The following is a 22416-nucleotide window of genomic DNA, read 5'->3' as shown; positions in this document are numbered from 1 at the left end:
TTAATTTCATGTTTTTATGTCTTTGAAAAACAATTAGGCTTTTCTGAAAACTTTTGCACACCTTTCTGTTTCTTTCTGCAGCCCAGTAAGCCAGTAATTTGATAAGGACACAGATGATACTGTGGCCAGTAAAAGAAACATACTGTTCCATAGTAATAACAGATGTTGGTACAATTACTGAAAACTGACTCCATCATTTTTATAGTTTTGATTCGCTTCACAGTTCCCGCTGTCACATCACTCCCAAAATGTTTCGGCCTGCTTGTTTCTATTTGTTATTAAAAAACTGGAAAATATGGCAAGGATGTCAATAAATAAGAAAAAAAAACATTAAACCATTAAAATAGGCTTATTTTATCCTGCAAATAATAAAGTATGATTTATGTTCTAATAATATTGTGTGTTTTCTGTCCATATTTAGTCATTTCAGTTAACTCTGTTAAATAGTTGTATAAACTCTGAGTACACAGAGGCATTAAAGAAAAAAAGGTTGAAGGTTGGATATTACAACCTGCTGGAAACTATTTCTCTTTAATTCAAAACAAGTGCTTTTAATTAAAGATTAGGATATTATTTCAACAGGTACACAGACCTGCAGGAAATGTACAAACAGCCACACACAAGGAGGACATGTGGTCCCTTGATCATTGGCTCACACATGCACGTCGTACAAAATCTACCAGAGATCATGTTCTCAAAAGGATTGTTTACAGGGTGTATAAATCTTCCTCCTCAGTTTTTGAGATTTATGCTTTACTTATAAAGTACTTATAGTTTTCCAGTGCACGGATACTGATGAAGGAGCGTTAATAAGGACTAAAACAGCTTTTAGAAGATATTTGGAGGATGGTGGGGCTCAATATGATCTGAGTGATGCCATCATAGTTTGTTTGGTTGTACACAGCATTTCATCACCCAAAACTTTAAATATAAGCAAAGCATGAAATTGCTCTGATTAATCCGAACGGTTTTTGAGGAATTGCAACACATTAAAGGAACAAAATCTTGCAACTCCATTAAAGTTTTTTGATGGCATAAAATGCCAAATATGAGGCCAAATGCAGAGAATAAATCCAACCATATTTAGATTACTGATCTGTCTTCATACTGTCAAGAGTAATATGAATCTTTATTGTACCTCACAGCACTCAGTTGCTTCACAAAATCAAGAGTACATCAATGATAAAAAAAAAATCAGCATAAAAAAACAGCACATAACGATAATCTCATCCCACAGACAGAACAAAGATACGATGAAGAACAAAACAACCGCTGCTAATTGCACATCGCTCTATATAATGCATGCATGCTTGTGGTCGTTCAACAAATTAATGAAAGCTGGAACAGAGATGATAGTTTTGTATGGTTTATTCTACTTGATCATTCAAAGTCTTCCCTGTTGGAGATGTTCATACTCACATAACAGAGGATGAGTTGAGTCTGGAGGGATTTTTGGGAGTATGAGTCATTGCTGCCTGGTTCTCCAGGCGCTCACACTGTTTCCTGACAGTTATTTTCATCCCCGAACGAGCCAGGGACTCCATATCTAAAGATGCTTTCCAGAATAGCTTTGTAGAAAATCTTTATGATCTCGTCACTAACACCATACAGCCTCAGTACTTTAAACCTTAGTCTCTGCCACAGTTTATTGTGCAGCTTGTCAGAGTGTACTGGTTATGAATATATTTCTACATGTGGTCACCTGACGGAATTAATGAGCACTGGCTCATGTCTGATTACACATTTGTTGCTTATTTCCTGAATTATACCAAGCACATTTTCACACATCATCGTGACTCTGTGGCCGTTACAGAAATGCTCAGATTTGGTTTCCCCGAGCCGAGTTTAACATGAATTTCTCTGTCATCCCACAGGAATTTCTCCGAACCCTCAGAAGTACCACATGACATATCGGCCTCCAGTAGACGCACAGCCAGACGCACACTCTCACACGCATCCCCCCTCATTAGATGAACACAAACACACCCCAGCAGACAGGTCCACACTCATTTGCTGAGTTGCTTCTGTTTTTCGCAGAGAGCTTGTGGGCGGTCGGGCTTCACGTCGATGAAAAGGAGAGGGTTCTGCCGGGGCTCCAGCTGCTCGTGGAGCTATCCTCCTCCGTCACACATGCTCATGCTCATCACAGCTGTCAACATGTCAGACCAGGACGTGCTGACAGTTGTGATGATGGCCAGGAACATATAATACACATCTATCAACGTGGGAGGACTTCCATATTACAGATATACGCATTAAAACACACACACACGTGCACGTTTTGTCTCTGTGCCTGTCTTTTCCTCACATGCGCCAACAGGCAAAAGAAGATAGTTTGAGGCTGAACAGAAAATAGTTTGCAGCTTCATTGCAATTTCTGGTAGTTTTTGCAACTTGTTATGAGGGAGTTCTTTTTTTCCTTCTTGGTTGGAAAATATTAACGTGACTATTAATCATTAGTTCATTCTGGTAACAGCCATGTTGACACCAACTGCACGGACTCCTGATTTAAAACTCTGGTATTCTCTTAACCTAATTTCTGTGTTTTAATACGTAAATACTAGTTACAGTAATTGTTTTCCTGTTGATGCTGAACCCTTCCGCTACATCTACATATTGTTTCTTTGTATCTTTCAGCAAGTTACATTTCCTCGACACTGATTTAGAGTCCTAACATAGTTAATAATACTATATACATGATGTCAAATGTATCTTTACCACATGGTTGTCTCTTCATGAAGTGAAAGTTGGTGGATCTAATACGGTCGTACTATTTAGCAGGTTTTGTAACGACCCTTGAGCTGCCGTCAATGAAATTCAAATACGTCCTGCACAGACGTTTCTCATCCAAGTGCCTAATGGCAGAGATTTGGACACAGAACTTTCTCGTTGCTCACTTTATGTATTTACTCACCTATTAAGTGTACGGTTTAGTCAACAAATGAAAAATATTTGATTTGATTAGGAAAAGACTATAGTTTGGCATGAAATTCCACTTTCAAAACTCCCTGGTGTTTCACAAAGACCTCTCTGTGTCGAGTAAGCACATATATAATACTTCTCTGCTTGAGAGCCCTCATGCACATATTAAGTGCTCATACATGAGTGAGTAACAGCGTTACTCAGGTAACATTGGTTTCTGGAAGTGTAAACTGGCCACACTTTCCGCTGGCAACTGAGCTGAAACGTTCAGATCAGCACTACGTCTGCACACTTCAGGATTTTCAAAAGCTAATATTGTACCGTTGTCCTTTAAGCTCTGTTCAGGGGAGCCTGTTACAGCTTTGGTCCACTTTAGAGTACGAGCCTACAAGAAGTGAGATGTCTAAGTTGACTGCATCACAATCCCTGTTGTGTAGATCAGTATAGAGGTTGTTGTGAACCAGTATGGATATAACATCCATCCTGGTTCACAACAAGGTTTTTGTGCACACGCTATATCGTTAGTCCTGTGATTTTAAATAACCTCTAACTAATTAAATATACGGTATATATGGTAAATGTCACCTCCAAAAACGAAAAAATTTATTGCTATTTTTAAACCATAATTTATTGATTTATGTTTATTTTTAACAAAGCCAGAAATGTCCATCCTTGAATGAGACTATCAGCGCTTCAGAGGGAAAACTGAACTGTGACTGTAAATAATATGTATTTTCCTTTTAGGTTGAATAAGAAGTACTGTAGGGGCGAATATACTTGCTGTTCAGAATGTGAGCGCATCATGGCCGACACCCGTATCGTGCAATCGTTTCACATGTCGACATGAACGTTCTCCAAAAAACACTGAACGCGTACGCAACCTGCAGTTCCCGCTGGCGCTGATTCCAGTCAGAGCACCAGCTGATCACACACCGTCAAACAAAGCTGATGACATACGGAAATATTCCCAGTGTTTCTCATCATCGATTGCCCGCATTGGCAAGACAAGGGTGGCAAACTCTCCAGTCTCTCAACGGCTTTGGTTCAACGGTCTAACATACCATCTACTTCCCTTTGCTGAGATCGCAACCAAAGCAGTGTTATAATCTCCTCTTCATCCAATGTTGTCATGTTGTTTACTTGTTCGGTGTTCGTTGGTATAATCTGTTACTGCTGCTGCTACTACCGCTATTTCTACCGCTACCACTAAATATTTGATCACCTTGCTCAGTCTACTGCCCCCAACCGGTTCTCTCCAGTATGACGCGCTCACCTCGGGTGAGCAAGGTTGCAGTTTATGGCAAGCCAGAAGGAAAACAGCAAGTATATTCGCCCCTAACTGTAACCAGAATTCTGGAGCCCCTAGTGGTCAACAGTAGTATTGCATGTAAGAAGAACAACCGTTGAGGTCGTCCCTGACCGCAATGTCCATGCTTTCTAGACAACCTCGTGGCTTTTTCCCAAAGGGAGGCAGAACACATTATATTGATTGTTTTGATCTGGTGGAAATCCTTTGGACTTTAACATTATCATATGTGTTGTTTATTTTAAACATAAGATGTCTGTAATTGATTTCATAGACCAGATCGGAACCTCTAAATATAAAATATCCCTTACAAAAGCCAGTTATGAAAATTAGCCAGATGTCATTTTTCTCAGATTTGTCCTTGTGAAGCACATTTCTGTAACAGCACATGGAGTGTTCCACATCTGTGTGTGGAGCAAATACCACTGACCCCTGTTTCACACGTTCCTGCTTTTAAATGAGAGTGAATTAGGTGTTATAATGTTGTGGCTGTTTTAATGGCTGCTGAAAAAGCAGACTTTTACACACACACACACACACACACACACACACACACACACACACACACACACACACACACACACACACACACACACACACACACAGGATGCTGATAGTCAGGCATAACATTTAATTCAGTGTACTTACGATCACTCAATCATCAAGTTCAAGGTTGAGCGTGTAATGTTTACACACACTCACACACACACACATACACACACCCTCTTTTGCAGATGAGGATTTTCTTTGGCTTGTGTTCATGTTCTTTAAAGATTAAATCATTTATTGATTTAGGGTTCCATTACTCTGAGCACGTATCTGATGGAGAGGGAGCCATGCACGTGTAAGCCACTGTTGTTTGAGTCAGATACAAAGCCTTTTTATATTGAGGCTTTGGATTTGAACCATTTTTGTTTAATCATTTACAGCGTCCTCTTCATCAATTCTTTTTGACATGCTTGAAAGTTTAAAAAACAAGCTTACATCGTCTCATTTAATTTTCTAGGACTCCCTTCTTGTCTGTTTTTTAAATTATATTTCACACACCCAACACCAGCCAAGTTCTTTTTTATGTGGAGGAAATTGGATAAACATTGATCTAGTTTCAGAGAAACTTCAGCTGTCAGACACATGGCCTCACATTTAAGTCAGAATACTCTGGCGAGGTGAGGTTGACTCAGTGATTTTAAGGTGCCCATGCAGTCAGATGCAAAACAAGTCCAAATCCTCCCCACTCTACCACTGCCAGCGTGGGCTTGATAGCTGATATGTTGCGTTTGTCTTTCCCCAAATGTGGCTCTGTGCTTGGTGGTCCAACACCTGCAGTTTGGTTTCGATTGTCTAAAGGCCATGGCTCCAGAAGGCTTTTGGTTGTTCGGATGCAACAGGACAAATGAACTGTTCTTTCTTGGAGATTGGTCACCTTCCACCAAGAAGTCAGTTCAAACTGACTGGATGGACGGTGAAATGTCTTCGAGAGAGAAGGAAGTCCGACTGGCCTGGTTGAAGCTGTGGTGGAGGGATGTGGTTTCTGCTCAGCTGTGAATGGAGAGAGGTGAGGCAGGGGTTCAGGGAACAGAGCCAGAAGACCCTGGACCAGCTGCGTCCAATTGTCCCATCGGCTGTCTTTCTATGTATGCAGTAGATGCTCGGACAAGGGGGACGCCAGACACCAGGGTTGCTGTGGCAACGACAATACTGGGGCTGGATTCACAAAACATTCTTAAGAAAAAAAATCTTCTTAAGTGTCATTTTTTTCTCAAGTTCAGTCTTAAGCAGAAAAAAGAGAAGAAGTCATATTCTCCCAAAAAGTTCGAAGTATTTTTTCAACTTTCTTCTTAAATTTCTTCTTAAGAAAAAACTTAAGAATAAATGGTATTCTTGAAATAAAAGTTCTCAAATTTGTTCCAGACTTTTTTCTTAACTTTAAGACAACCTTGACCTGTCTTACAATTTCTTCTGTGAAAAGGTAAGACTCTAATATAAACTTTTTCAACACATTTTAGACAAGTTTAGACTAGTAGGTCATAGTTTGAGGGTATACTTTGTAATTAATTACACAAAGAGCCTGTTAACTGTTTGTTAGCATGTTAGTTAGCGTGGTAGTTAATTATTATTAATTTTCCCCAATAGTATTTTTTTTGCACATTAATCTCATCCACCATAACCTTGAAAAGTTCCTGCATCTCTTTTTCTCCTTCTCCATGTTTAGTGAGTGACTGACGGTTAAGACGCAAACTACCTATAAATGTTGTTTGTTGGCCCGTGCAATGCAATGACAGATTTTAAGAAGTTCTTAAGTAAGAAAAATAAGAAATTCGTAGAAATGACAGTTCTTAAGACGGTTCTTAAGAAAATATTGAGGAATTTCACTTAAGAACTTTCTTATGAACTTCTTAATTTAAGATCTTAAGACATTTCTTAAGATCGTTCTTAAGAACATATTGATGAATCTGGCCCCTGATTTTTACTTTAAAACTAAATAAACAAACCTTGCTCTAGCTGTTGCATGTAGTCCTGCTGGAGACGGACCGCAGTTAGGTGGGGTTTACTACACAAGCCTTTGAGGATGACCACGGCCTGGACGACTAAGATGTTACACCAGCGTTTTGCTCAAATATTATTCATAGAATAAAATATAAAAAAGCCTTCGTCCTGGGAACCTTTCTGAACAACTCACACTTGTGCAGTTTTTTTTTTAATTGTACTGTAATGAACTTTTTCATTAACAATTAATGCTGAAAGTGGCCTTCAGAGTTGGTCTTGTAGCTGCTCACAATTTCTCTGATCGGTGCAGACCTGGGACTGGACTCTTTTCCACTTGTGGATATTGTTTCTTACAGTAGTTTGAGTAGTTTGGCCTGCACATGCCACCGTTTAGCAAACATTTACAGTCTTGGCCAGATGTGAATAACTTACAAGTGAAAGGGGGTGTCTTTCGTATTACTCCACATCAGCATGCTTCACTTCACCTCAGCTTACAAGTGGTAGATTTAGAGATTTTCAAATCCTCTATTTACTCTGTATTTATTCATTTGTTTTCCCTGTGAAAATGTAGTAGCTTTTTGGACAAATAGGTGTCAGTATTTCATAATGAAAGCCAGTTAGCTTTCCCTGATAAGCAGGGATGCAGTTCTTGGTCTCCACTCAGTGAGATCGCTGGTATCCAGGACTGAACTCTTTGCAAGTGCATCAGCTTCTCCTGGTGACTCTGGTTGTGAAGTTTGTTAGAAAGCATGCAGGTCACTGTACAGTAGCTGTGTTTTAGAGAGTAGTTTCCATGAAAATGAAGCCTTAAGTAAGTTTGTGTTCTCCACTATTTGCTAAACAGCACAACTGTAGATTTGAGGAGTGGAAAAATCCATTCGGGGGCGGCCTTAGACACAAACTGTTTTTCTGAGACACAGGTGCAACAGTGCAACACACACAATGTTATTCTGACTGAGTTAAAGAAAGAAATGAAAATAAAAATAAAAAACTCACAGATCAAATATTAATGTTTGTATGTTTTGAAACTATTAATGTGCATCAGATTTGAAAGGTAACAGTATGCATGTGGACTATTTCAAAGGCTTCATATTATAATTTGTTGCAATCTATTTATTCTGATGAAGTATAATGAATAAAATTTGTTTGACCCACACAGCGATTAAGAAATAAAACAAAATATGTTTTTCTAGATTGCAAAGGCTTTTTTCTCTGTATTTACTGTGACTCCATCAATTCTCAGTTTATCTTCCTTGACCTTCATTAGCCATCCTTGAAAAACACGTTGAAACACATTTCATTGTCAGCTGCTTTAATAACAAAGATCAACATATTATGGCAAGATTTGTTTTTGAATCATTTAAGATAATTTTGATCCATTTAGGTCAGAAAAGGCATTTAATGGGGTCTTGAAGGGATTATGATCATTAAAAAAAACCAACTCCCATGCTGACAGTTGGGCTGAGTATTTCAGGGTTTAATGAATGCCAGGAGAGAAACTGATTGCTAATTCATTTACTTTTTTCTTTCTTTGCACATCTGGATGGAGTGGATATCCCTGCAAACACACACACACACACACACACACACACACACACACACACACACACACACACACACACACACACACACACACACACACACACACACACACACACACACACACACACACACACACACACACACACACACACATTAGTTTTCCCTCATGCCAATGAAACAAGGAAAAGATGACCAAATCGACTCCTGACATCTGAGGACGCTGGGATCAGTGCAGTCTCAGGGAATTGCACTACAATGAAAACAAGGTCTTACAAATTGAGCTTGTCTGTGTGTTTTTGACTTTCTTTGGTGGGCTGTTTGGGAAGAAAGGGCAGAGAGAGGGAGTCTGAATCCAAAGAAACCACCATTATATTTTTACTTCACAGGGAATAAATGGATGCTGTCAGCCTGACTAATGAGTGGCTCTCCCCTGCACTGGAATCAGCAGAAAGTCTCAGTCTCCCCATGTCAGTCATTTTCTGACCAACCTCTGCCTCTGATGGATTGTAGTATCTGGCTCCGATTAAATGCACCCACTCATCATGGGATCCCGGTGTTATTTTGGAAAGGGCTGATAAGCACACATGAGCGAGGCATGTATGCCAACACACACACACATGCAGAATATGGACTCGCCCCTGCTCTTCAGCCCTCGTCAGACAGTTTCCTCTGACCTCAGCTCAGTTAGACTCCTGGAAACTCCTGAAACTCTCAGTGGTTCTGAGCAAAGGAAGTCAGAGGTTTTCAAAGTGTGGGGAAGGCCTCCTCAGCGGTGCTCCGGGCTCAATCAGTGAATGGAGGTCAGCAAATATGAAATCACCTATTAATTACACAAGTATGTCCTGTGGATGTAGTTAAACCTCAACCACACTAGTTTTGGTTAAATTAGTGCCTTCGAGTGATTATACATTTTTTCCAATAATTAATTAAGCTCTGTAATTATTTCATCTAATTAATCTCTTTTTGTAGTTTTTGGGCAGCACGGTGGCTTAGTGGTTAGCACTGTTGCCTCACAGCAAGAAGGTTCCCGGTTCGACTCCCAGGCCCAGCAGGGTCTTTCTGTGTGGAGTTTGCATGTTTTCCCTGTGCTTGCGTGGGTTTTCTCCGGGTACTCCGGCTTCCTCCCACAGTCCAAAAACATGCATAATAGGTTAATTGGTGATTCTAAATTGCCCGTGAGTGTGAGTGTGTCTGGTTGTTTGTATGTATATGTGGCCCTGCCTCTCACCTGTAATTAGCTGGGATAGGCTCCAGTAGACCCCCCGTGACCCTGCAAAGGATAAAGTGGATATAGATAATGGATGGAATAATCTCTTTTTTTAATCGCACCTAAAAATTGCTGAGAAAAGCCCTCAACTTGAGGTGTTTTCCTTTAAATTCATTACATTATTGTGGCAGATCAAAAGATTGATATATAACAACAAAAAAGTGGCTTTATAAGTCATTTATTTATTTTTTTAACAGACCTGAACAGATGCAGTCCTACACATTTACATCCACTTGGCAACAACATCCGCCAGCCTCTCGGTCGCAGACGTGCGCATGCGCAGTGCTCTCCTCGAGTCTAGTTTGCGTTTATGTTGCTAAACTTGAGCTGCTTCGGTGGTGAGTAAAGTCATTTCCACAAAGACATATCACTCTACCTTTATTAAAGCTGCCGTCTGGGCGTTTTAAAAATGTAAGTTCCCCATTCACTGGACCGACAACCTTCACCTGCTCCTCCAATCTCACCTCTCTTCTCTACTCCCCCCCACCTGTCCAGCTACAACGGGAGTCTACCAGCGTAGCTGACCACGCCCACACACAGGGACAGCCAATCAATGTCCTCTTCAAGGTGGGACTGAGACTGACCACCTCACAAACACAGATTTCAGAAAAAGTCAAATTAGAGATTAAAAAATAGATTAAGCGAGTAAAAAAATTAACACCCTAAATATGCCTGTAATTAATTAATCGCAATTTGACAGCCCTAGGATAAATGTGTATGTTTTTTCTGAAGTCATCTAATTTATATCTTCATGCAAACCATTTATGTGTTTACAGTACACTGAAAATGTCCATAAGCAGTTTGTGATTATGTTTTCCTGCCTTACATGTTTGTGTCGGGTTAAACAACATTATTATGATCCAGTAAAAAGTTAAGGTGGCGTGAGTTGAGTCCTTTTCTGAACAAAGGGTTACTGTCTCATGCTTTGACTATCCAGCTCTAAATGACACTTTCTTACTGATTTTGTTCTGTTTACTCTCTGTGACTTTGTGAATACGATTGATACTGAACTCCATCAGTGTGGCTGTAATCTGGAACAACGATCATGTAAGATATTATATTCAATGTGGTAGTGTATGAGTTCATCACCTTCTTTTTGGCTCCAAGAAGAGCAATGTAGCCTATGACATTTCAATACAAGGAACCAGATCAGCTATTTTCAGGTTTCAGTATCAGAGGTTTCAGTAAAACAACTGTATCCTTTATGGATTATTTACAATAAGTGGTGAAAGTCTCTGAAATGAATAAATTGCCAGAGTGATGAAAGATGTTATTTGAGCCTTAATCTGTATTCCAGTAATCATACATTCAAAGGCTAAACACATTGTCTGTGGATGTAATGTATTTAATGGGAACATGTTTCACATGTGTTTTTAGTGACTTCTCTGACTGAATTAAAGGAACACAGTTTCACGAAAGATTGCACAACTGTGACAAAATACAGTTCAATTATTTTTTTTCTACCTGTGAAATTGCATTTCAAATCTATCAACGGTGTATATTTGTTTTTTGGATAATCAATGAACTGGGTTAGACAACGATGATTTGTATTCTGCACCAGGCGGATGCTGCTGTTCCCTTCATGCTTATCAGGTTAAGGACTTTACATATTTAATTGTTAATCTTACATAATCACAAACTACATTCTGTGAGCATCTCTCACAGTTTAAGAACCTAAACTCTCCAGTTGCTTCACAGCCGTCTTTCTGCTTTCATCACATCTGACATGTCAAGGGTGAGATGATTTCAATTCATATCCTTATTTTATCTCATCCTTCTCTTATCCTTCCTCTGATTCCTAGTAATTACCATCAATTAGAAACCACATGGTGCACATGCAAATATTGCGAATAAATATTTTACCAAAAAGTTAAGAAGTTCACTCAATCAGTCAGTGTCTGGGTGAAATAGCTAATCTCTTTTATTTATATTAAACAATTGCAAATAAAAAAAATTGTCAAACCTAGATGAGTCCACACAGAAACATTAAGTTCTCACTGCAAATGAAATGAGACATCAAAGGAAGACACAAATATTGTAAATTTATCTAAAAAAATAGATCACAGATACCTATTTAGAAACTATATGAGACACTATGATTATCCTCATATGTTTTCTGTGGTCCTGTTTTTTTCTTTCAGTCACTGGGATGGGTCTGTCCCGATGACGAGGGAGACATCAATCTCTTTCAGCTCATGAATGCTGAATGTGCAGGAGGAAAACCTCTGCAGATGTGCAAGCATGTGGACTCAGTGTGTGTGTGTGTGTGTGTGTGTGTGTGTGTGTGTGTGTGTGTGTGTGTGTGTGTGTGTGTGTGTGTGTGTGTGTGTGTGTGTGTGTGTGTGTGTGTGTGTGTGTGTGTGTGTGCAGTGGGAGTTTGGGGGTCCCAGAGGGAGCAGTCTGTTTCAGCAGCTTGTCTCGTTGGCTGTTGTAGTGTTGACAGGTCAGGAGTGAGGGGGCAGACGGGGTGAAACACATGATCACAAGAGATCAGAAGGGTTAGGCCTCCTCAACTCCTCCGTGATGAGTCTGTCATTGTCGTCATCAATGTATCTGTGATCTCATTTGATTTAGTTTTGATCAGCTGGAAATGTACCTTGACAGTTCCCTTTCTGAATGCAACACATAGTGACAGTCTAATGAGCATCATTAACACCTACTGATGACGCAGAACAGCTCTATAACCTATAACCTGTGTGAGTTGCCTCTGCTAATCTTTCCCATGTTTATTCACAGCGGTTGTTTGCTTTTAGATTTGTATGATAAATTGACTATTTTTGCTTTCAAATTAGAGAGATCTCAAACAAACAAAGCTTTGAACCAAACTGGGTTTATAGTAACAGATTCAATTATTATATATATTTTTTTTAAATTTTCAATCCTATTGAGAGTTAGGGCACTGTCTCCCAACCTGGGGGGGCGCCAGAGATCTCTGGGGGGGCGCGGAACTTTGTCTGCTTTGAAATGATGCAGTTGTAAAAATTATATTTGCGAATGAGTCATTCATAAGACATTGTTGGGAATAATTTATGAATGTTTTGAATATGTTTTGTGTTTTTTATACACTGGTGACAAACACAGGAAATTATTTAATTCCTTATTATTATATCATTACTCAACATTTAATCCACTCCGACAGGTTGTTAAATGAAAAATGTTAAAAATGTTGGTCTCATATTAACAGAGACATTTTTCAGAAATATTTTTATGTCCTTTTATGTCCTTTTGTGCGTATTTTATACATTGGTGAGATTGGAGAAAAACAAAGTCATATGTATACGGAGTAAACCAAAGAGAAATGTATCAAAAAACGTAATTAATGTTCATTTTTTCAATTAAAGACTATTTTGGTGCTAGTACGTACGGGTGGGGGGGCCCGGCTGATCTTAGACACAAGTAGGGGGGAACAAGGAACAAAGGTTGGGCACCACTGAGTTAGGGATTATGCTGCAGTCTATCCCTGGTAATCAGGACTAAATATGCAGGAGATCAGGAGGCAAGAGTATGAGCAATGCCTTTTATTATTAAAAAGTCCTCCAAACAGGATATTTAATCCACAGCAGAGCAAACCAAGACTGTACAAAACACGGACTAGCAAGGGAACAGGTACTGTACGCCAGTGTTACGCCACTATCATATTTTGTTAATATTTTGTTTGTGCCCCCACCCCTGCCCTATAGACAAAAGCCCACACACATGCACAGCCACTATAGAGAACTGCTATCGCCCCATGTAGGCTAACACTGTGACTGCACACCCACCCTGCAGGGGAAGTCTGGTAGAGAGTTGTAATATTTTAGGACAGCCTTGCACCGACGACTGACTGGGTATTTTCAGCTCTTTGCAGCAAGTAATCTATGTGGATCGTCATCATTTATGCATGATAAAACATTATCTTTCACGCTCACATCACTGCACTGTTATTCCTGAAATGTCCTGTGCAAAACGTTTTCAACAAAAGGAAAGGCCTGAATTGATTATATATCCTTCAGTTTTACAATATCTGTGAATATCATCAGCAAGCTTCTGCAATAGTTGTGGTGAAAGTTTCCTCCATGTTTCAGCCAGTGAAGCTTCCAGTTCTTAGAGGTGCTCTGCGGGATCGAGGTCGGGGCTCTGAGAGAGAATCTTCAAACGCCCAGCTTTTCTCCTGGGCTAAATATTCATACAGCGGTTTGCTGATACATCATGATCCTGCTGAGAGGTCCACTTCTAACGCTTGAATAATTTTCACAGTTGATTTCATGCAAAGATCATTCATTATCCTGCTAGGTACATGCAAGTTCACCTTCCCCGCTGGAAAAACAGCCCCAGATTTCTGATGTTCTTTCCTTGATGCAGTCCTGAACCCGCAGGGTATTTTAGCTGGAGTGCTTCTCCTGCTATTCCACCCACACACTTTCTGGCATCAGGTCAGACGAGCCTGAAAATACAATTCTCTCAAAGCCAGTTTCTTCCCATGCATGCTCTTTTGACAAATTAATCCAAGTTCTCTCATTCGAGAGCACATGAATGGTTTCTGTGGTTTCACTCTACCTTTGCAACTTGTTGGGTAACATTGAATAACACTTTATTAATCCCTAAATAGAAAAATAATATTGTTACAATGTAAATTTCATAGGTGAGAAACTAGACTGTAGATGGTGGATCTCCAGCGTTCGGCATCCGTACAGTGGAGTGTTTGTTACCTAGAAACCGCTGTAACAATCACATCAAATCCAGCATCGCATGGAAACTTGCATCCAACAGTTCAATCTGAGGTGCAGATGTGGGTTTTCACGGTCACATGTCCACCTGTAAAATCCACACAGACATGCTCCTGTGGCTTCATCTTGACAAACATGATACTCCTCCTGGCTCCTATCAGACCCACAACCTCATCCATCCCCCTTTCGGGGTTGTTTGAGGGGAAAGAAAGAATTGAATAAAACATCTTCCTTTTTGCTCTTGATTTTTCTGATGCTCCACATTTTTGACCCCTCCTCTTCAACTAATCTGCATTCAAGGTCTTCTTTTTTGATTTTTCGATGGTCTCTGATTTTTAGCTGGTCATTTATCATTAATGTCCTGCATAACAAAGTCCCAGAATTATCAAAAGAATCCCTCTGCGCAGAACTGCTTCTTTAAATCTTATTTTCTGCAGAAAAAAGGCTAAATAAACAAATATTATGAAGATACTAGGAAAGACTCAATTTCGATTGGAATTGCTTTCTGAATTAAGATATATTTGGTTATTTATGTTGATCTTTAAACTTAAACTAAACACAAGTGATTTCTCCGACCTGTTTTTCCTCACAGTCACGTGGTCCCATGTTGCTGGTCTTTCTCTATGACTATTGTTTTCTTTCACAAGTTATCATTTTCTGATGATCTGTTGAGGATCCCTGAAATCTGTTAGTCTGCCTTTGCTGCAGTTGCTTTTGACTAACCTGTTCCAAGCGGACTCACAGGGGTGTACCAAGTCAAGCGCCCTCATTTACACGTAATAACCCCTGCAGCAGTTGCTCCATATGTGAGTGATTTCTAACTGCATGCGTGAGTTTGAAAATTAGAAACTGTCCAGATACTTTCGATGGGATTATGCTAATGCGTTCTCAGGTGACCACGGTGCAAATACATGTACATTTGGATGTATTTGCATCAGTTACATGGTTGTCCAACATTTGATTTACTCACCCTAGGAAAATCACGAAAATCTTGCAAATGCTGACATTGAGCAGAAAAGAAAGGATTCCTTTATTGTCAGTGCATCGTTAAAAAGCTGTCAAACGTGCACAGTCTTTCACACATGCACAGTTGCACATATTTCTAATGAAATCCAGATCCTCCTTTGGGAGGCAAACAATGGTTTACACAAAATACTTTTTGCTGGATGTTTATTATGCTTGCTGAGGCTTCCCTTCTGAGAGCAGTGAGGAGGCCTGTGGGGAGCGACGCTGCAGGCTGTGTGCGGTCAGCGCCCAATTTCACTCACTGACACATTCTTTACGTTTCACGGTGTCTTACATGATGACTATTGTCATATATTTTTCTATTTTTATACTTCCATCAGCCAAGTTTAATGCTCAGGGGTTTCACTCATTATGTGACTGATTGTCTCATGTTTCAGAAATGTGTTCTTTTTCTTCTGCTAATCCGTATTCTCCTCCATCTGTTCACCTCTGCTGCTTGTCAGAGTCTGTCATTCATCTGGTTGTCTTTCCATCCATCCTTCCATCCATCCACTTGGGTGGTGGACGTCCCGCGGACTCTGAACGCCTGAAATGTCAGAGGGGAGACCCTGTCTTTCAATGTCAGGATCCCGACTCCAGAAAATACTCCCACAAATACACACACGCACACCTCAATCAGCAGCCCCCTCTCCCCCGCCCCCCAGGACTACCATCATGCATTGCCTAGTTGTATTATGACAGGTGGAGCGTCGGTCGTCACCAGCCAGACTTTCTTACCAACATCTCTCCTCAGCTCAGGATGGCTGCTACCGAGTGTGTGTGTGTGTGTGTGTGTGTGTGTGTGTGTGTGTGTGTGTGTGTGTGTTGTGCTTATTCTGTAATATCCTAATAAAAAGACTTCAACCTTCTAGATGGATGCTGGACGATAAAGGAAAAACTATGAGATTGAGAAAAGAGCAAGAGTCAGAGGGAAAACAAAAAAAAAAAAATCCAAAAGGTGTTTACTGAAGAGTATAAGAGGAAAAAGAGGAGAAAGAGAAAGGTGACAAGTGTGAGAGAAAAGAAGATATGAGAGGAGGATTTAAGAGTTGAGGTTGAAGTGGCGGAGCAGCAGCAGGAAGAGGTGCAGAGTGTCTAATGATGATAAAAGATGAATCGTCCCCACGGTGAAAAGTGGAAAAGATTTGTGATGAGAGCAGAAAGTCTTCACTCATCACTTGAACAGCCTCTTGTTCCTCTTGTTCCTCTCTGGAGATCGGACCGCTGAGTTTCTGTTTCTTCTTCTCCGCTACAAACTGAGTGATGGACAGTTTTGAACATGTTAATATAGGGAAATAAAAAAAACACTACACCACAAAACAGTGTAAAGCAGACAAAATATGATGCAGCCAGTTAGTGTAAAATCGATCACAGCTCAGAAAGAATGAAGTTAGAGAAATGACTGGCCAGTTTTGCTATTTTATGGCGATATTGGATCCATTTTTTTTAACATTTATTAACTGAAAATGTCTGATAATCATGATGATACTCAGTAACTGGAACCTGGTGTGGAACAAGGACGAGAGGGAAAACTGTGCAATGTAAATGTAAATGCACTTTATTTATATAACCCTTTACAGCCATCTCTTTGGCCAAGTGGGCCAAAGTGCTTTGCAGAATAAAACATACAGAAATACAACATACAATCAATGTGCAAAAAAGTAATAGAAATGAAGATTAATCACAAACTAAGTGAGCTGAAACTTCTTTTAAGTAAACGAGTAGGCTAAGTCTAAACCTAACTGAACCAAGAGAACTTAACAATGGCTAACATAGACACGAAAGAACCATCAAACCCTGGAGTTTGTTAAAAAAGCCAAGTTTAGACCACCAGGATGTGAAGAACATTATATTTAGTTATTATTGATCTCTTTAGGATCTGTTGGTCAGTACCAGGCCAATCAATGCCACCAATCCAGTTACTCACATAAATTATTAATGAGACAGAATGCAGATGAACTGAACTATTCTTAAAAAAAAAGGTAGAAGGAAGATGAAACACAGGAGAACCGACCTTTACTGGGTGGCCAGGAAACAGGAGTTGAAGGTTCCCGCCGCACTCAGACATACGTGCACACACATATACACACACCAGCACACCCATCTCCCACCAGTCCCACTATGCAACACCAAAACCAGTTCTCCCATCAACCAGGCTTGAGAGAGGATATCAGCCGAAGTCTCTAAATGTGACTCACCAAAGAGCTCAGGCCCATCGCCTCAGGAAATAATGATGAATATGGAATGATAGTCAGTATTTTGTTCTGCAAATGCAACCAGATGCAAGAGGTGGAGGGGATGAAAATATCAGGAGCAGATGTTTGAAAAACATGAGGGCACTGTGAGCAGCCGGTGTGCCCTGCAAACATATTGTAACCTTACCCAGTGTGGAGTATAATCACTTGTAGCGTGTATATCGCCACTTTGTAATGAGGGAAGGTATAGAATAAAGGAATTCTGCAGCTGCTCCTTGGGAAAGTTTGGTTGTTGAGGGAGCAGCCAGACACAACACCACTCAATTAACATGTAGATCTCAGACATCGAGGAAACCGCACATGTCGGACACATTTCTATAGCCTACTGTAAATGTTGTGGTGAGAATGTGTGCAGTTGCATATCTTCATCTTCTATAGGCTGCACAGCATGGAGACGTGCCTACAGAGCAGTGCAGGCAGCTGGTGCACAGTTCAGCCAAAATACACGACGTTCTGCGTCGTGCTCACGCTGTGACGGGTCAACACTCAAGTTCCTCAGAAGATAATCAACATAAAAATAATTCAACTTTAATCTCATTTTAAAATCCCGACTCATTGCATAAATGCTCCAGGTCAAAGACTCTCTTTAAAATTTTGTCTCCAAAGACACAATTTTATTAAGTCATCTGTTTTCCAGATAAACATAAATATTATAGCCGATTTATCCAAAGGAACTGGTATGCCTATTATTACTTTATTACAATGAACATATTCTCTTTCTTCATTAAAGAGGAATGTGGAAGGAAATTTAACCCAAAGGAAAGAATTTAATGACAAAAAAAAATATCATATAAAGAACTCTTACCTGCTTGTCCTCACTATAAAACAAACACTTGGTGATAAAAAGTTGCCTCAGGAAGTAAAACGGCCACTGGCAAACAAGAATCAAGAGCGGAATGAAAACAGATGATGGAAAAAGAACGTTTTGAAAGAAATACTCCTGGAATTTGTGTTAAAGAGATAAAAGAAACAGCATGAAGCTATACAGAGGTGACTTATCAAAACCTCAAAAGACTGTGGTCTTGTTTGCACGAACATTGCATTAATAACACATATATAATATTCTTATCGGACCACATGAGAAAATAACTTTAGCAGAGTGCACAGAGGCTTGTGTGTGCTGCACTCCCACTCAGCCAGGTGGAGCCTCCAGAGGATAAAATGGGCTGGATGAAAGTGATTCACAGGCTGCGTTCTCCTGCACGTATTAGTGAAGGTTTAGACAGCAAGAGATACAGTTAAATACAACACATATTTTTCTAGAAGCAAACAATGCAAAAATAAACCAAAGAAATGCTAGTTTAACTTTTATACCACGGTTAACAAAGAACATTAAAAATACCAACAACTCCAGTGCTTTTGTGTTTTTTTTTTTTAGTTGCACTTCTACTCCTCTCCAGAGATATTGTACTTTTGTCATAAATGACAAAACTCGGCAGTTTACAGAGGTGGAGTGGGATTAGTAGAATTATGATTATTAAACTCCTGATAACTGTTATGTACACTTGTAGAAAAAAAATATCTAAAAAAACCTCTGAATATATTTTTTATGTAAGTATAATGTAAGACTGAAATAATCACACCCAAGAAATAGACTAGGTAACTACTAAACAGTAAACTTAATAACCATTGCATGCACAGGGTCAAACACACGTTCAGTGGCCACTAGTTAGTACTGCTAGTACCGGGTTGGACCCCTTTTGCCTTCAGAACTGTCTTAATCTTTCGTGACATAGATTCAACAAGGTTCTGGAAACATCCGTCAGAGAGTTTGGTCCATGTTGACATGAAGCATCAGGCAGTTGCTGCAGATTTATTGGCTGCACATCCATGATGGGAATCTCCTGTTCCACCACATCCCAAAGGTTTTCTGTTGGACTGAGATCTGGAGACTGGAGGCCGTTTGAGTAGTGAAGTCATCATGTTCAAGAAACCAGTCTGAGATGATTCTTTATGACATGTTATCCTGCTGGAAGTAGCATCAGAAGATGGTCCACAGAGGTCATTAAGGGATGGACATGGTCAGTAACAACACTCAGGTAGGCTGTGGTGTTGAGATGATGCTCAGTTGGTACTAGTGGGCCCAAAGTGTGCCAGGAAAATATCCCCCCCACCATGACACTCCCACCACCAGCCTGAACCGTTGATACAAGGCAGGATGGATCCAAGCTTTCATGTTGTTGACGCCAGATTCTGACCCGACCAACCGAATGTCGCAGCAGAAATGGAGATTCATCAGACCAGGGAACGTTTTTCCAATATTCTGTTGTCCAGTTTTGGTGATTCTGTGTGAATTGTAGCCTCAGTTTCCTGTTCTTCGCTGACAGGAGTGACCCGGTGTGATCTTCTGTTGCTGTAGTCCGTCCACCTCAAGGTTCCACGTGTTGTGTTCAGAGATGCTCTTCTGCACACCTCGGTTGTAACGAGTGGTTATTTGAGCTCCTGTTGCCTTTCTATCAGCTCGAACCAGTCTGGTTATTCTCCTCTGACCTCTGGCACCAACAAGGCATTTGCACCCACAGAACTGCTTACTGGATACTTTCTCTTTTTTTGACTATTCTCTAAACCCTAGAGATGGTTGTGGGTGAAAATCCCAGTAGATCAGCAGTTTCTGAAATACTCAGACCAGCCCGTCTGGCACCAACAACCATGCCACTTAAATCACCTTTCCTCCCCGTTGTGAAGTTGGTTTGAACTGCAGCAGGTCTTCTTGATGTCTACATGCCTGAATGCACTGAGTTGCTGCCGTGTGATTGGCTGGTTAGAAATGTGTGTTAACGAGCAGTTGGACAGGTGTACCTGATTAAGTGGCCGGTGAGTGTACATCTCAGGAGGCTGATGAAGGAATGACATCAAGAATCAATAGTACAATAACTTTGATAGAGCAGATAAAAAGGCCTTAGACACATTCTCAGGTTCTCATAACAAATCCTTGCAGCTGCGTCGGACACCAGAGCCTAGAAATGTCAGACACAATACTATGTCTGGTGGCAGGAGCTGAGTGCACTCACAATAAACTCATGGATTCCAATTCAGTTCCAATTCAATAAATACATGAATGACGATTACAGAGATTACAGAGTAAATTAATTGACATTATAAATATCTATCAAGACAAGCATGTGTCTGTTTACAAATCCTCACAAAACAAACAATTTGTTGATCATTTGAGAAAATAACATTTTATTTCCCTGAGAAGATGAATAGAAATTGAAGTTCTATAGAAAACAGAGCCAGAAAATCCTGGTATTTTACATTTTACTATTCACGAGTTTTAATGTGTCATTTATGTGGTTAATTATAGTACAATATAGTATTATTATAGTTGCGATTGTGCAACAATAACTATTTATAATAAATGTTAGCTTTAATACTCAAACTAAATTATTTTGATTAACACATCTACATTAATATTTTTTTCAACATATGAATGTCTGTTGTACTTTTGGCTACTTTTATTTAAGGGTGTGTAGATGTACTTTCGGCGACTACAAATAGAATAGGTTTCTACATCAATGTAGCACTGTTTTTGTTTTGTTTGGGTCCTATAATGATAATGATATTAATAATATTATTAATAATATGTAATAATAATAATAATAATAATAATAATAATAATAATAATAATAATAATAATAATATTAATAATAATATTAATAATAATAATAATAATAATAATAATAATATTGTTGTTGTTGTTATTGTTGTTATTATTATTATTACTGATAAGAATTGGCTCCACGTTTCTCCAAACCTCTCCCAGGCTGTCTTTTGTCGCAGCTGAAATGCCGCTGACTCTTTTGTCCTTCGGCAGCCACCGTAGTATGACGTCACATCCAACATGGCGTTTCCCGTGCGGACTAATGTAAAGCGTTTATTTAGATTCATTCAGACTTTTAACTCTCCTGAAAGGTTCCTCTGCACAGAAGTGTGTCCGGAAAATAAGGTACGTGGCGCCGCAAAAGCAGCACGTCTTTAGTAATGACTTAGTATGTCTTCATGTGAGTTCTCTAAGAGTTAAAGGTGAGTGCTGCTGTCAGAGTGTGTGTGTGTGTGTGTGTGTGTGTGTGTGTGTGTGTGTGTGTGTGTGTGTGTGTGTGTGTGTGTGTGTGTGTGTGTGTGTGTGTGTGTGTGTGTGTGTGTGTGTGTGTGTGTGTGTGTGTAACCTTGGAGAGCTCACCTGGTTGTTTAGTCGTTAGAACTACGAGTTTGAGCCTCTTTCCACTGATGAAGGAGCATGTGAAACTCACCAAACAAACCACATGAGCAAGGAGACTCACTTTACCACAACCTAATGGTATACTCTCTCTCAAGCCTGGTTTATACTACATATAAATAGAATAAGAACAATATAAATGAAATGCACATGCGTGTTGTTCCTCCCACCGAGGCAGCATCATCCCAGTAGCCACACGCCTCCTCCAGCATCCCTGCTGCTCCTACACCAGGTGATGGAGGTTTTCACTTAGTCTCCAGACTTCTGAGACACCAGCCTGGTGGGACCCAGGGCTGGGCCATATATCGAGATTTTAATATATATCGATATATTTTCAAACGCGATATGGTACGAGACAATATTGTTTATATCGATATAGCTTATTTTGTGACAAATTGACTGTAGATCAACGCTGACCCCTCGCGCTGGCAAAAAAGTACCTTTGTGTGCTGAAACCTGACGGTGTTGACAGGTTAGTTTTCCTGGCACAAAATCTGTAAAATGTACAGTAGTCGACTTGTTGTAATTATTTGAGATTTGCTCAAAAAGATGCAATATCTGTTTACATGTTTTATTTGAGATTTGCACAAATGTTTTGTTATTTGCACAACTGTCAACCTCAGTGTAAAAGTCTGCCTGTTACTGTCTACATTGTATTAATTGCACAGTGTATTTTAATTTAATTGTTATGCAGGAAAGGGATATTTGTT

General features: G+C 39.8%; 1 protein-coding gene across 2 annotated transcripts in view; it reads left to right on the top strand.

Annotated features, from left to right (window-relative positions):
- The first annotated feature begins 21321 nt into the window (after positions 1–21321).
- Positions 21322–22416, top strand: part of wars2 (tryptophanyl tRNA synthetase 2, mitochondrial) — a 40570-nt gene continuing 39475 nt past the window's right edge. The window contains exon 1 of one of the 2 annotated variants that reach the window (XM_061724406.1): positions 21322–21436. In XM_061724406.1, coding sequence (XP_061580390.1) covers positions 21332–21436 — 105 coding nt within the window. In that variant the 5' untranslated portion in view covers positions 21322–21331. The remainder of the gene's footprint in view (positions 21437–22416) is intronic. The other variant, XM_061724407.1, reaches the window with a different exon arrangement.

The sequence above is a fragment of the Cololabis saira genome, chromosome 6 (genome assembly GCF_033807715.1).
Source record: "Cololabis saira isolate AMF1-May2022 chromosome 6, fColSai1.1, whole genome shotgun sequence".
NCBI classification, from domain to species: Eukaryota; Metazoa; Chordata; class Actinopteri; order Beloniformes; family Belonidae; genus Cololabis; species Cololabis saira.
This window is presented reverse-complemented; position numbering and strand designations above follow the sequence as displayed.